General features: G+C 40.5%; 1 protein-coding gene across 1 annotated transcript in view; it reads left to right on the plus strand.

The window, feature by feature from the left end:
- Positions 1 to 2,508, plus strand: part of NELL1 (neural EGFL like 1) — a 296,528-nt gene extending 294,020 nt beyond the window's left edge. Inside the window, exon 20 of the mRNA XM_068398442.1 lies at positions 563 to 2,508. Coding sequence (XP_068254543.1) covers positions 563 to 613 — 51 coding nt within the window. The 3' untranslated portion in view covers positions 614 to 2,508. The remainder of the gene's footprint in view (positions 1 to 562) is intronic.
- The last annotated feature ends 13,707 nt before the right edge of the window (positions 2,509 to 16,215 follow it).

Raw genomic sequence — 16,215 nt, forward strand, 5'->3', positions numbered from 1 at the left:
AGGAAAAAAATTGCTCATTTCAGGTTTTGATGATTGCTGTAGTTTTTAATATATAAGATAGTTTTGTAAATGACTGGGTGTTGCAGAAAGATATTTAACAATGGATTAAACTCCAAGGCCGTATGGGGTTTTTCCCCCCCATACATATCTGCCATGAATCAAGAATCTGAACTACCTGCTTATTTCAGACAAACAGAAAGCTTCTGGGCGTGGATCGGATCAAAACTCTTTCTATTAACTCTCTTGCATGGGAGAAAATAAATCCAGTCATCTTTGTTGCCACTGCTGTGCTGTATTTATTATGGGGACCAGCAAGTCTTTCACATCAGGTTTCTAGTTCATGTGTAGTTCAGGCCAGTTCAGTGCTATTTGGCAAAATCAGCCTCCTCAAAAAGCCACCACAGCTAGGACCGATGAGGACACCCAGGGATGATGGCTTAAGCAGATTTTTCTATGTGGTAGATGTGTCAGAGATGCATCTATCTCTGTGTGCCACCAACCCCTTTGCTCTTTGTGACTTGTTCTGCGGAGGTGATTGACAGCTGCTTGTTTGTCTGTGCAGAATGGGAACATGTGCTGCTCGGTGGATTTAGAGTGTCTCAACAATAACTGACGTAGTCAAACTGGACTGTGCCGAGGGAGGAAAACCGATGAAGTTAACACCTGAAATGAAGTCGTATGCGTTGGCGTTTTATACAACAGACAATTACCAAAGTCTCCGCACGAGGAAGATGTTTGGGAGTTGCCTTTGGGACCTATCACTATGCTCATCCTTGCTAGCCTTGTCTGGGTGACTTACAGTACAGCGCATAGAAGTCAATGGTTGTTAAAAGTTTTCAGTGTTGTAAATTACACACTTTTCCTGTCAAGACATTTGCAAATATGTTTAAATTATTTCATGGGTAAACTAATGCTGTATTTTTGTTTTAATTTGTGTATGGACAACATGATAGAATTCAGCTCTTCTTACTTTGGATCTAGATTTTACAAAGAAGACAGTCTGTTGTGATTTTGTCCCATGATATCACATACTTAGTTCCAAGGTCCCAGTCAGATGTATTTATGAAAATATGTATGTATGTACAGTCAGATTGCATAGTACTTATATTTCACAGCTGTCCAACATTTTAAAACATGCAAAGGTGTATTTGATTGGACAGAATGGAAGTAATCAAAATAAGTCTGTCTTAAAAATGTATAAAATTAAATGCCATGAACTTAATGAAATGGCAAAAAAAGCACTTTCTTCTCCAAACATGCGAAGCAGCAGCAAGACTCCTATAGTGAGAAACGGAACTAAAACCCCATTCCACTACCAATTCAACACATATTTGGGAAAGAATCACAGGTCATTATCAGTATTCTGTTTTGCAACAGAAACTGCAAGTGCTGGAAAAGGGTATAATCCCTCGGATTGTGCAGTGATCAAACAGTCAGAGCGCCTTAAGATGATATAATTTAAATTAACTAGGTTAGAATTTGCTTTCAATTATAACATCATTGATGAGTTCAGAATTTTTCCTTTTTTTGTATTTACAGTAATAATGATGTCTGCCATTCTCAGTTACTGCCACCATAATGACCAAGTGCAGAAGCACCTGTACCAGCGACATGTGGGACAGGAGACCTTAACATTTGGTAACTTTCATTAACAGCTCAGAAACAGATTTTCTCTTTTCATATTTTATGACTTTCAAAAATATTTAGTTTTGAATTTACCACGCACACAGTGTTGTTTAGTACTTAAATTTAGACAGAAATACAAATTAAAACTCTTAGCCCTACATCGAGGTTAGAGTTTAGATTTTCTTCAGCTAATGTCGCTTTTTTTCATGAGGCTAGAAAGTTTGTGGCATTAGAACAAGAATATATTTCTACAATGATGGCATCTACAGCTAAAAAGTCACCTTTTTAATGTGCTGTTGTGTTTTGTTCTGCTCATTTGTGTAGTGTTTTTCGCTTTTTGTTTATTTAATTAAACATAGTGAGTCTATGGCAAAGAGTGCAGAAGTAAGTATAGTGGCTACAGTTTGGAAAGTCTACGTTTGTGAGTTTTTCATAGTTTCATGCAGAAAATGTGAAACTGATTAATAAGAATGAAGTGTGACTATTAAGTGAAAAAATTAGTTGTCTTTTAAATGAAGTACTATTATGTTTCTTATAAGGGAGAAGTGGCAAAACGATATAAAAATTAATTGCAATCATTCAGACAACTTTATTCCCATTTTTTAAACAGGATTTGTTTTATCTAACAGGTTTGTGTGATAAAGTTAAATTTATTTTCTTAAAATGCCCCATCATTTTCAGCTACTAACGTATTGAATATATTTGCATTGCCCTAATGATTGTATAATAAGGGAAACAGTTGTGTTTTATATGATACTCAAAGGATGTTTGTAAATCATAATGTCAGCTCATTTTGTATATCACATTGTAGAACCCAATGGTAATTCAGTTGGATGAGATATCCAGTGGGCTGAGATATAAAGGGGAATGATTTAAAACTTGTGGGCATCTAAATAAACTCCTATGTACAGATTGCTTTCTCTTAGTTTTATTAGCAGAGTTTTAAAACACTAATCACTGTCCTTTCCAGACTTGAACTCGTGATGTTGCTAAAAGGAGAAAGAGTGTTTGCCGGAGATGTAGCGTCAGAGTTGTAAGGAACACTTCATTTATACTTACTCGGACAAAATCTTATATTCCAATCTGTCATACACACCAATTTCTGAAGCTCTGTGAATGGGATTAAAGACAGTGCAGGGTCTGAAAATCATTCTTTTCCCATTTACCTTGTAGTAGTGAAGCCCTTTCCCAGGATGCTTTCGGGAAGCTCCAGACCTTGTTAGGATCATATTCAACACGAGCACAGAAGTTCACTCTTTACCACTGCACAGACCAATTTTCTTCCAGAATTCAAATGCAGATTAATTCAGTAAAACCATTTCAGAGCATTTTATACAGCATTATGTGCCATTATCTCCGGAGTGATACAGCTTGAATTGTTTATGCAGTCAAAATATTGGTACAGACCTGTTTGTTTACGTTGCATTTTAAGCAGTTACCCTGACTGTGATGAACTTTTCCTTATGAAGCAATTTGATCACTAGTCACATCACATTTACCTTCAGAGTACTCAGAAGCCACAGCCCCAGCTCCAAGAGCACATTGAGGAGGAAAATTTAATTCACTATGCTCCTTTGTGACCAAGGTAAGAACTTTCAAAACCTCTTTCTTGATGAAATTCCCCATTCCCTATAAACCTATGGGCACTACAGTGAAAATGCTGCGGAGAAAAAATCAAGTTTATTATAATAATTTCTGAAAAATCTCTTCTTTGTGAGATGGGCCTTCTTTCTGCTCCCTAGTTAAGGGACTTGGTTAAAACTCTCACTATAGGCAGTTGGAATTTTGTAGCTGTTTCTACTTATTTATCCTGTAAAGGAATATTTTCTCTGCATGTAACACTTCTGATGACAAAAAATAAATGAGGGAGAAACAGAAAATGAAAATTCCAGCTCTGGTAAAATGTCTTTGCCTCCTCCTTCTGGCAAAAAGCTCAGCCTGGGTACTAAACCAGGACATTGTATTGTGGCTCGTGAGGGAAGCGACTTCTCGGTTCTGCTCCCTGTGTATTTGCAAACTCACCTACTGAGATAAAGCAAGTGCAAGTGTTCCTTTATAGTGGCTCCTAGAGTCATGGACCACACTGAGCCATGCTAGTAACTATTAAAGGTCAAAGAAAATCCAAACTATTCCCCACAAATGCTTAATAATATCTGCCTAATTCACAGGAATGTGGGGGAGATTTATTAATGTCTCTGTGTTGCCTCAGAGACCTAAATAACAACTGTCTTCCAGTAATATATCTTCTCCCAAGAGCTGTCAGTGAGTTTTCGGGTATAAATGTGTACAACATTTAATTAATAACATCTTTTCAATCAGATTGCAATGACAAACAAAATATCATCTGTTTTCTTTTTCCTGTGGCAGACAATAATGTTTTCCAAAACAAAAGGTAAAGTGTCAGGAGTGATTATACAAATGGTGGAGCAGGTTGTAATAGAATTAAATCATAACTCCTACGAGCAATATGGGAATGTCTCACATCTAACAGTACTTACATAATCATCATTAATGAGGAGATTTTACAAGGGTCCCATGATACAGTTCGATGTAAAATTTTGAGTGAGTGTTGTGATAAGACATAATTGTTTGAGGAACATATTTTGCCATCTGAAATATGTACCTGCACAAGCTACTGTTCCTCTTAAGGTAGATCTTTGGTGCTCATCAGAATTTAAACTGGTGTAAGGAAGACTCATGGTGGTATAAATTTAAAAAATAATTTAAAAAAAAAATCCAACCTGGGGTGTCTGAATGCTTCATATTCAGTTCTTCTCTCTTACTGGTAGAAATCAGCAATAATTCTGTTTCAGTTGGTCATCAACCTCAGAGCAGTGTTGGTGAAGTGCTGGTATTGCTATTAATCTGCATATATTACTTGCAGGTGCTAACCTGATTATTTCTTGCTACTAGCTGCCAGTGAACAGTCCCACGTATGGAGGTTTAGGTATACCTGAGAAGGGTGTATATCAATAAGCTGATAAAAGGGATTAAATTCAGTTGGTTTTTTTAATGAAACCATCATCAGGAGATTCACAACACATGGGCACATAACGTCAAAAATCATGGCCAGTCAAAAAAGAACATGGACCAGTCAAAAAAAAAAAAAGAAGGCCCCCAAAACCATATATGCGTCATTTAAATTCTTCCCTGCTACTTCAGCTGCGTAATGTGAGGGGTGCGCTGAATTCTGATGAGTGGATTTCTGGCTGGGAGACAAATCTCTGCTTCAGCAGTACCTCACACTTGAAGTCTTTTTCTTCCTAAATTTGTACATGAGATTGTTTTGTTTAAGAGGTTTGATTGAAATTGAGCAGTGTTTGGAAGCGAGCCTTATCCTGTTCTCTTTGAGACCGAAGTAGCTACAGCAGGATCTGGCGCAATTCAGGCTTCTTTCTCGTATGTGCCTCTATCCTGATGGAGAGAAACCGCCCTGGGAAGAGGCACGGAGTTCCCTAGGCAGCTCACTTGTGTCTGGGTGGTACCGTGGTTACAGCCAGAGGTTTTACAGGGTTGTGATAGTATTTACCTTGGATACAGCAATAGATACAGAAACCCTCTGTTAGTGGCTTTTGGTTTCCAGTCTCTGTTCTGTAGTTTCTAATGACTAGTCACGTCATGCGTACACCGTAACATATTTACCTATCCCAAAGCTCTTTATTATTGAATGCCTGTGTGGTTATATGTGTACATGTGTAGACCCACCAGGCAGTTCAGGGAAGAGAGGCTTAGAGGTTCTGCAGCAGATCACACCATCACTCAAACACAAAGCAAAGAGCAGAGGCTTATCAGGAAATTAAACCAGAGTTGAAAAATCCTCTTTTCTAATAATGCAGTTGATTGATTGCTGTTTGATTAACTCTAAATCTACTTGTTCTGTCACAAGAATTGTAAATGTATTTGATTTAATCCAGTGCGTCTTTATACTAGTTTTAATGGATTCCCTTTCACTTCAGTATTAAATATGCAGAATTGTTTTCTTACCTGAATATTGTGCAAAATTCTCATCCAGGTGCTGGGATGTGCGGGCTTTGCTATTGTTGTGCCTCTAGACTCAAAGCAGGCATTTCTTTATTCAATGTCTATGATGTTAGAATCAGAGAATCACTATAGCATGTTTCAGGTAAGCACTAACTTTAAAGGTAAACTCTTACCTGTTAAGATAAGGGTTAAGGAAAACCAAATAGATTTTTTTTAAGTACATTTGCAGCTGTAGAGGTGATTTTTCAGCCTGACCACAGGTTGGGCCATTTACTCACATTTGTATTAAATCATTAGCTGATTAGTTCACTCTTTGGCCACACATTTATTCTGTGATTTGCAGGGTAGAAGACAGCTTTGAGAACTAGGTATCTGCTGCACGAAGTCATCCTGATGACCAGATTTTCATGAAAAAAAAACAGTAGTTAGAAACTACCACAGAAACACCACCAGCAATTTCTCAAAATCAGAAGCAAATATTTCTTGTGTCATCCTGGGCAATGCACTTTTGCCATATTTTTCCTTTTTTTCTACTGACACAGCATTAGCAAGTCTTTGGAGAGCGTTTGGGCTGCTGAGACAAAAATGCTATTTAACTGCCACTTTGGTTCTTCCCTTACGCATGAGCTGCCACCACCCTCAAGCACGGTGGTGGGAGGAGGTAGGTGGTGTGGGCGCGATGTGCTGGGACCAGAGAGGGAAGTGCCATGGTGGTGGGTGAGCTGGAGGGTCTGGAGGAGGCCCTCATAAAGCTGTTAGCAGCAGTATGGCAGCAATCACATGTTGTTTCTTCTTAATGGGTGAAGCAGAGTGATAAGCTTGATTCTTCCCCCTCTCCCCACCCTCCACCAAAATCAGGAAAAAAAGTCTTTGGAAGATTTCTTCTGCTGGTGCCTTGGAAATGTCAGAAATGCCAGGAATGATCTGCTTTTCTTAGTGCGTGGAATGGTTAAGGAGGAGCTTCCCAGGACTGGATGGAAAGGATGGAAGTAATGAAATGCATAACAAAGCAATCTTCACCTCAATGGGCTAATTAGTGATGTCAACAGGTATTACTAAATTGTCTTTCGAATTTGAATTCCACTTAAAACAAAGAGTGACTGTTCCCTTCTTTGCAGTTTTATTCCTTGCTTTTTTTTGATTCTTTTGCTAATCTCTCAGGCCTTCCCATCACTGCAGTCTTACAACCTGAACAGGGACTGAGCAGATAACGTGAAAACTAAGCAAAAGAAATATTTGCTTTCATGCTTATAGTAAAAGGAAATTTGGAACCATAACTGATTTTTTTTTTCATTCAAATGTCACTTTTTTTTTTGTACTAGTCATAGCTATAATTAATGCTTACCCTGGACCTCAGTTTCAGAAAAGCTGTTGTTATTACAGGAAGCCAGACCAAATCAGTTACCTAACTTGTAGGCATAGCATCCTTTATTTTTTTTTAATGAGGTCTCACTTAGGTATTTACCCTCTTGGGGAACAAGGGAACTATATCTCTGCCATTTGAAAGAATGACTCCAGACTGTCCCTGAGCGTGGTCCATTCCATGATGTCCTTTCTGCCTGGAGTTCTCGGAACTGCCTCAGCAGTCTTTGAAAATGCATTTGATAAAACAAAAACACAGCTGTATCTGAAGCCAAGTCGATAGAGCCATAGAAGGGAGGATTAGGTGAACCTATAATTGATAGCAGTCTCACATCAACCCTTAACAAAACTTCAGGCATCACCAGAAAGCGTTTAGGGACATGCCGGATGGTGTAAATCACAAATGCTGGCCGCAGTTCTGCATGCCTGCAAAGTTCAGAGGCATTAAGCTGAAGGTTTTCATTGTCCAAGTATTGCTCAGTGTGAAAGTTCAAAGCTATTTCTCTTACCGAATTAAAGCATTATTGTAAGCTATATGGGATTATGGTGTGCACATATATATCCCCTACAGCTGGGGAAAAAAAAGAAATTATCCCTGATGACCTTTTCACCTCTGAGTAGCCATCTCATTCTGTGTCACTTGTCAATGTCTGAGATATTATTTACAGAGCAAGCTTGCCGAGTGTAAGTAGTATTATTTCAAGTGAAAATAAATGTATGCCATCTAGTTCAGGTGAGTTGATCCACTACAAGGGTAGCAATGAGAAATGTCAGTCCCACATGTTCAAAAAATTATACCCCAGCTGTGCTAAAATTAAGAGTTAAGCTTTAGAAAAGTATGTGTTTTGAAAACGTACATTTTTCCATGGTGCAGGGGTTTCAGTGGTGAACTTGTACTATTACTGTCTGTAAGACTCCAGCCTGCCCTGGGCCACAGAAGCCACTAGAAAGACAGATGCCCAAGTAGCTAAAATTTCTGTAGTGAGGGGGTAGGCCAGGAGAACAAGCTGATGTATGGCGTGTGCCTGTCCCTGCATGTCTGCAGTGTGGGCTGCAGTGAGCCCCAGGCTTCAGGGGCAGGCTGAGCTGGGGGCCCAAGAGCCCAGCTGCCCTCCGTGTTTGGGCAGCTTCAGGAGGGGCCATGGTCCAGTTGCTGGTCTAAAAGATTGATGCTTCTGCTGTAGGCCAAGCTCAACGTGCCAAGAGTGAACGTGCATCTGAGCCTTCATTGAAAATAACAGGCTAGAGATATCTAACTCCCTTTATGGGAGTCTGAGAGCTTTTGGGAGGCAGCTGGTGCTAGAGACAGGTCTATGTCTGGAAAGAAGTGAAATGCAGTGCTTGTGCTGACCTACTTTCCTTTCAGTGTTTTTACTCTGAATTCATGCGAAAAGGTGGCCAACTCCTGTGCCTAAGTGTAAGCAGAAAAAAAAAAAGACCCCTGTGAGGGAAGACCCTCCCCCCAAAACCCCAGAAAATAAGAAAGAGAGTCTAAAGAGAATCACAATAGATCTTTGTCACTGGGCAGACAAATGCAAAAGTGTATACATTCAGCAGTTTTAGTTCATAATGGTAATGCCATAGGATAGTAGCAGTGCCAAATCCATAGTACTAGATTTAATGCAGAAAAACTAGTCATCTAGCACCATGCCAGTAAGTCATGGTGTGGTCTAACTGTGCACCATGGCATATCATAAACGTGCATGCAGAAACATTTTCAACTCAGCAAATATATCCTATCCAAAAAGTATCTTTCAGCAAATGTAATCAAAGTGAAATAAATTGATCAGCAAAACATGAAATTTAAAAAGTCATGATGTGTGATTGGCTTGTGTGATTATTACATCTTAATTTAAAATAGCTAAATGATTTGTGATAGCTTAAGAATAAGAAGAGGGTTGGGAGCTTGAAAGGAGATAGTTCAGAGGTGAACAAAAGAATTGCAGAGTAGTGTAGTAAAAAAGATCCTGGTTAATGGAATTTTCTCTATATATGGGGTGATGTTCAGTAATCGAGGCAAAGGAAATCATGATGTCAAAGCTTGCAAATGGAAGGGAGAGAACCAAAAGGGAAATAAAGCATTAAGTCAAAGTGAGCAGTAACTCCAGAAAGAGATTTCTGCATTTTTTATGACATGAGAGTACTGCCTATAGCAAAAATAACTGGTTTATTAAGTTCAAGCTAGCACCAGATGCAAAGAAGAGGTAATAGTTCACAAACTGGAAAGCCATTATCCAATATGTAATGGGACATCACTGACTATTCTAGGTTACAAACATTCTTTTGGCTTTCTGTATGAGAGAAAAGTGGAGCTGAAATCAAGCAAATCAAACTAATATTACTTAATGTTGGAAATATGATGTCATTGGGCAGTTTAAATTACAAGAGGAGTGTGCAAGAGAAACCCATGGGTTGAAGAGCCAGGCAATATAAACACAGGCAATGATGCTTTTAGCAAAGACAAATGAATTCATGAAAGCTGGTGACACTAAATGTGGAAGTGATTTATAGGAAAGACTCCTAAGCCAAGGAAACAAAAAAAGTGGTCCAAAGGACTCAACACACTGAAAATTATTTTTTTCTTTGTCTTTAGAACATGGGCACTCGAGGTTTGAAACTGCTTCAGCCTTCTATGCTGTGGGATTATTTAGAAATAAATCCCGACAACACCTGGTGGCTGGGTTGTGGCAAGTAGCCGCTGGTCCTGGCTACTGGGAGAAGGTCCAAGAGCAGGAGTGTGGGTCTGGGAGCTGCAGCTTCCCCGTATTGGGGAGGGTGCGCTGGGGGTGGGCACGGCCTGTGGGTGCCCTCTGCTCCTCCATGGCTGCACCATGTGTGGTGGGAGCAGGAGGCTGGAGCAAGGTGTTGCTGTGTTTTAATTTAAATGTTTGGGCAGAATTTATTTACAGAAGGTAAGGGGAAAAACCTGTTCATTTATAAGATTATTTAATAGAGTCTGAGGTTTAGTGGCCTGGGATGAATGCGATGAGAGTGTGGGGCTGGTGCTGGGCGGGCGGACGGGAAGGCAGAGCAGACAGCCAGCAGCGTGGCATTTCCTACCTGCCTGGCTGAGGTTGTAAAGCCAAGATTTATTGTTGAAGCAAAGGGCTGTGAGTAAAATAGAGCTGTACTGGGATCCCGAGTCTCTACACTGCTCATTTCTTTCTATTGAGCAGTCAGCTTGCTGAGGAAACCAAGTTTCTATTGGCAGCTTAAAAGTGATTACTGGAGGCTTGAAGCTTTGTAAAACTCTGAATTAAGTTCTGCTTGCAGTTCTGCCCTCCCCATCCCACATCACCACATTCATCCCTGGTAGAACATTTCTTAAATATTCAGGGGGATGCCTGAGACTTCACAGTGACTGTATAGTTCTTCCCAAGTTGTTCAGATGTTAAGATGTTTAAGGAAAGAGTACCTTAAAATGAGTGCTGAGCTCCCTAGATGATTAGTGAAGAGCAGCAGATACCTTTGAGGGCCTCTACAAAGTATCCTGGGTGCCTAAATTGATGCACAGGGGTGAGCTGAGCAGTCACCTCTGGACAGAGCTGTGCAGAGAGGGGACTCTTTGGAGCGAGGTCAGTGTGCGGTGCTCTCAGTTGCATGTCTGGGGCCCGCTCCGATCAGATGATACAGGGCAATAATGACATTGCCATGTAGGATCTAATAATGTAATATATCATATAATCACAAACTCCGAGTTTGAAAGGTAAACAAAATCTTTTCTGATGAGGGTGAACTTTCACAGGGGTTTACAGCTTATCTCTTTCTGGAGAATTTCTGTGTAACCTAACCATTACACTTACTTAAATGGTAAGGCAATTAGAACCCTTTTGATGCAACATTGTCTTAGACTTTGTAAAAGAAATTGTTTGTTAGTACAGCAGTACAGGCTTTGCTGCAGCAGCGCATGCTTTGCAATGATAGAAGCAGATGGTTTACAAAGTTACTGAATAAGAACTGCTTATTGATTTGCTATCCTCTAACAACATCAGCGCCGAGTGATAATGTACTGTACTGCTTGTTAAAGAGTAAATAGCCATTTTTATATTACTTGCTTTCTTGCAAATTGGCTACTAGCAGGGAAAGTAAAATATATGGCTGTCTAATATCTTGAAGCAGTAAACAAATTGCACTGAGGGAACATCGGTGAAGCACTGCAGAACACTTGCTGATATTTATAACTTCTGTCTCGGTCAAAAAAACCCTCCAAACCAAAGTTCACAGTTCTCCTAACACCAGACGTAGTCAGAGCCCTGTTGTTTTACCATTGACTTTCGATACATACAGTCAGTTTGGCAAAACACTAAATATGTTCTATTTTAGAGAACTCAGGAGGTCACAGGATTTTTAGCAGCCACTGAGCATACAGTGAAGTATTAGGTTCAGTATTGTTTCCCTGCCAAATTTATTCTCTTGGCTTGAAGAAATGAAAATTCTAGAAGGTTAAAAATGCAGCTAGAAGCAGGAGTGATATTATAATTCAAGGTGACTGTGTAGCATATTTAAATAAACATGCAGTAAATATTTTGCCTCTTGTATTCTGGTAGCTTTTAATAGCTGCTTGGTTCAGGCTGGGGGAAGGGAGACCATTATCTCTTGACAAGGTTGTTTTCACTCAAGCTGTTGTTCTTCTAAGAAAAGAGACTTCTTGGAAGTCGTTGATGTATACCTGCTGTGAGTTATGCACCCAAAGCGCAGAGGACATGGGAAGGCTAATAGATTTTTCACTATCAATTTAATTCAGTTTTTGATTGTTGCCTCTTTTGCAGGTCAGACTCTCAAACTTGCTGGATGCTGATCCAGCCTGCGAGTTGACTTCTTGCACGGTGTTATCCCAATGCACGTTCCTGGGGGCTGTGGTGTGGTCTGGGCAGCAGCATGGTCTGGTAGGTGGTGGTGTTTCGGTAGCCAGAGAACTGTCTCCGTCAGTACCTCTGCCCATCTTTCCCCTCTGCCCCAGCCTGCGAAGCCCCTGCAAGGCGTCCCCAGATGTGGTTCCCAGGTCTGAGAGGTTGCTTCTGCCTGGTACAGGCATTGAAAGGGTTTATGTGGCACTGGGTAAATAGTGGGGAGAAGATTAAAAAAAATTGTTTTTGCAAAAGAAGAAAGGATCTGTCTTTTCATTATAGTAATCTAGGATGAGGACCAGGGTCTTTTGATCTTGCTGTATGATTTCTTCTCTGTTTTTTAAATACGGTGGTTTTATTTACAGCTGGCTCAGGAAGGCACAGTAACCTGTCCTCTACTCACGTACCAAAGTGAACACATACAAGTTATTAGGACATAATATACTTACTGATTAGGTAATAACATGGCAAGGCAAATAAAAGATTTTATGACAAATTTAAATAGCAGTGGATTAAAGTTCAGGAGGACTGGGGATTAAGAAAAAGAGACTTCATCTGGCCAGTGTAGATAGTGGCCATTAAACTGTCCTCTGGGAGATTTGCTGAGCCTTGAATAATAGGAGCGTGCTTGTGTGTATATGAATTGCCATACCTTGTTTTTCTTAATCAAATGCAGGCTCAAGCAATTCCTAAATTGTGCCTTCCTCCTTCCCTGCCTCACTCCCCCTTCCCTCCTCCCCCCACCATTGGCTTCCTTTATTCTGTTTACGAGCTCATAAGTGGGAAATAGAATTTAATTGACTGCTTATGCTATATTTAAAATGGTGACATACCTAAATCAAGTTATGCAGGGGAAGATAATGAATGCCACCTCATCAGAAAGGTGCATTTCCTACAGTGACTGCAGTACAGGCAGGAGGGGTGAAAACTGTTCCATAATAAATACTGTAAAAATGCTTTGTGCATAAACCCATCTCTCCCTACTGTTGTAAATTTGGATGCTCAAGTCTATAGAAGATCTGGTTGTGCTAATTAGAATGCTGCAGCTCCCTACTACTGGTACCACACTGATAAACCTCAATGCAATTTAAAAAAAAAAATGTTGATTCATTTCTTAAGTGCATCTTTTTTAAGACATGTGGTTTTTTGAAAGTGCACTGGGATTTCTTTTGAAGGACATCTTGACTTTTAATAAATATATCAAAGGTGCTTTAAAATATATCATAGCTAATTTTGCTCTCCTACAAATGCATCACTTTTTATTACCTTTTAACTAACTCACCTTTTTGCAAAACAGAGAGGAGATGGTTCAAATCTCTCGATGGTATGTTTTTCTTTCAATTTTCCTGGCTGTCAATATTTAGGGGAAAAAATTACCCAGAAAAAAGTCTCCCGATATATCAACCTTAAAGGAAAGAAGGAGAGAAATGTGTTCCCTCATGACACCTGGGCTAACTGGAGTGTAATATACCTAAAGATACCAGGTAAAATGGCAATATTGGAGCAGCTTACAGTGCTCCATGGCAATTTAGGAATCCAGTTTCATATGGCTGACTGATTTCTGTGATGGAGAGAGGTCCAGGACTAAAAAACAGCTCTGACAAACCTTGGGAGCGAACCTGGGGCTTGTTTGCATATCAGCCTCCTGCATTTCTGCTGTCGCCTGCGGGCTTCTCAGTGCTGTTTATGGAGGATGAGAAATACCTGCAATTTTGGACCTTTAATGGCATTCAGTTAATGCTTGGCAAGTATGATATGATTTGTGAAAATCATCCTGTTGCTTAATCCTCTTCAGTGCCAAGGGTTATTATGTAGGGATTGCAAACAAGATGAGAAATTGGAACATTTATATGTTATGGGCTGAATAGGAGAGTCTTCAAGTGGCTTAAAAATTCTTGAAAGTTACCTGTGGTAAATTTTGGATTATCAAAACAAGTATCATAAAAAAATTAAGATAACCTCTAGCTGAGTAATCCTTTCCCTTAAACCTTGAGAAAAATCACTGGCAAATCACAGCACAAGCTGACTGCTGACTGTTGCCGTAGCACCGAGCTGGATGCACAGAATTGTGCCAGGGTTTAAAAAGTAATCTGAGTAAGTTTCTTTCCCTGTATGTACACCTAAGACAAGGTGTATCTCCAAGGCACATATGTGAGATTTCCCACTTTTTGACCTCTGAAAGCTTTGTAATCTGTTACATAGTTCAAAAGAGGAGGAGAAAAAACTTTATTTCATGGAAGGGAATGAGGCAATGAGTCCAGAGCTGTCACTTTGAGCTTGCCATATTCGCCCTTACTGCCCGGGCAGGGCTTCCGAGCTGCTGCAAGCAGCATTTGCTGCTGGATATGAACTATCATAGACAGCCCACAGGTATTTCAGGAACGAGCTGCTGCTGCATAGTGCTTTTCCAGATGCAATCTCCGGGAGCCCCGTTCCCATGTATGGGAGCATGCCTGCGACAGGGGAAGGAGAAATGCCAGCAGGCTTGCTTCGAGGAGGCTGGGTACACACGTTAATTTGTACTAACCGGTTTGGGAGGAGCTCTGCCTGCAGCTATGGGGCTTGTGATCCACAGTGAGAAAGCTGCTTTATCAGGCATTGAGGGACACGGTGTCTGGCAGCGTTCCAGTGTCATCTCACTGATGAGATAGTGGTTTCCACACATGAAGCAGACAGCAACTTTAATGGAAGATGTTTTATGACAGGGAGCTTTAGAAGTTATTCCATTATTCTGTAGTTACACAATTATGATATTCTATAACATCCAGCATGCTGCCGTTGCGATGACAGTAATGCCCTCTTTCTTCAACTTAGAGATACGATGTGGCAGGAACTGAGATTTCCAGGTCTCAAACACGCTTCTGAAATATCCCTGGCTTACCAAAGGTGCTCGATACATGAGGAAGTCAGAGTGAAGTGTGGGATACCTGGACTAATTACCTGGAAATGGCAGCCTGAGGCTGGCTAAAGCCCAATCTGATTAGCATTCAGTGTCAGTGCTGGCAAATGAGGAAGAACAGAAACTAACAGAAAGATGAAAGTGCTTCCTACCTGTCCTGCAAACTCTCCTCCCTGACAAACCCCCCTGCAGCACTTGCAGCCTGTTCAGGAGACGGCTCAGCGATGAGACGTGTTACCTCGGGTACTGGGTGATATTGGCGTGTGGGCCGGGGAGCCTGTGGGGCATGTGGATGGCCATCGTGTCAGAGCTGTGTATCCAGCGGGCTCTGGTGCCCGTCCCCTCCTTCGGGAAGTACGGAGAGCACGAGGGATGGCGGGACACCTCCCAGGCTGGCATCACGGCTGGGTCCCTGGCAAGTGGCCAGGGGACCGACTGGCCAGCAAGGTCCCAGCACACTTGATTACAGACGGTGTAAGAAATGGAAGAGGCCAAGTGGTAAACGTGTGGCCAGCAGAAATCGGGATAGAGCTGTTGAAGCACTGGGGCTTCCCCAGTTGCTGCAGTGTCCCCAGTCTGTCTGCAGGACGGGTTATCAAGGAACACAAGCGCTTTCTGTCCTAAATGTGAAGGTAAAAAACACAGTGTCTTTTTTTGAACTATAAAATAATTTTTCACCATTAGTTTTTAGATCTAATAACTGCAGCTTTGACTTGCTGGTAGCAAACAGAGGCCCGTGCTTTGGGCAGAAAGATTATTTATTTATTTTTCAAACGAAATCAAGGCTGTCTGTGATTTGGCTCTAATTTCACATTTATTTTTCATAGTTTGTTTGCTTATTAGCTCTGCAGTAAGACAGTGATTAGTTAAATCAGTTATACATAAATTCAAAGACTTGTTCTTCATTTTAGATGTTCAGACTTAATTGGATTTAAATCAGATTAAAAAGGGAGTTCTGAGGGAAAAATACCCCCAAGCACGAAAAGATGGTTACTTTTTTTAACTTATCACATAAATGGCAGTAGAGATTTCTATCTTTATAACATTTATTCCCTGTTACAGCTTACAATTCTATTTAAATTTTAAAGAAAATACTTAGATATTAAAATGTTAGCAGGGCAGAGTAGGAGGAGGCTGCTAACTTATCTTCCTCAGAATAATCTGGTTTCTAGTCCAGAGTATTTTCTTCAGATTGTAATGAAATTTTAAATTTAAACATTATGAAAGGAGGTCATTTCCTGGAGTTTATTAAATTTATTAATTACTGTGAAAATCATATAATGCAAGCTGTATTAAAACCATGGAAGAGACTCTGTTTCTCTCCCAGGAGATGCCCTGGTAGATCCAGATAGTTTCTCCCTTGGGGTTAAGGGACCATCAGAGATTTATTTACAGGCTTGGGCCACATATGTAAATTTGAGTTACTGAATAATGAAAAGCAGGGTTGGAAGAATTTGGATGAAGACAGAGTATTTTTCAGTGCTACGGGGGTAGTTTAGG

The sequence above is a fragment of the Nyctibius grandis genome, chromosome 4 (genome assembly GCF_013368605.1).
Source record: "Nyctibius grandis isolate bNycGra1 chromosome 4, bNycGra1.pri, whole genome shotgun sequence".
NCBI lineage: Eukaryota > Metazoa > Chordata > Aves > Nyctibiiformes > Nyctibiidae > Nyctibius > Nyctibius grandis.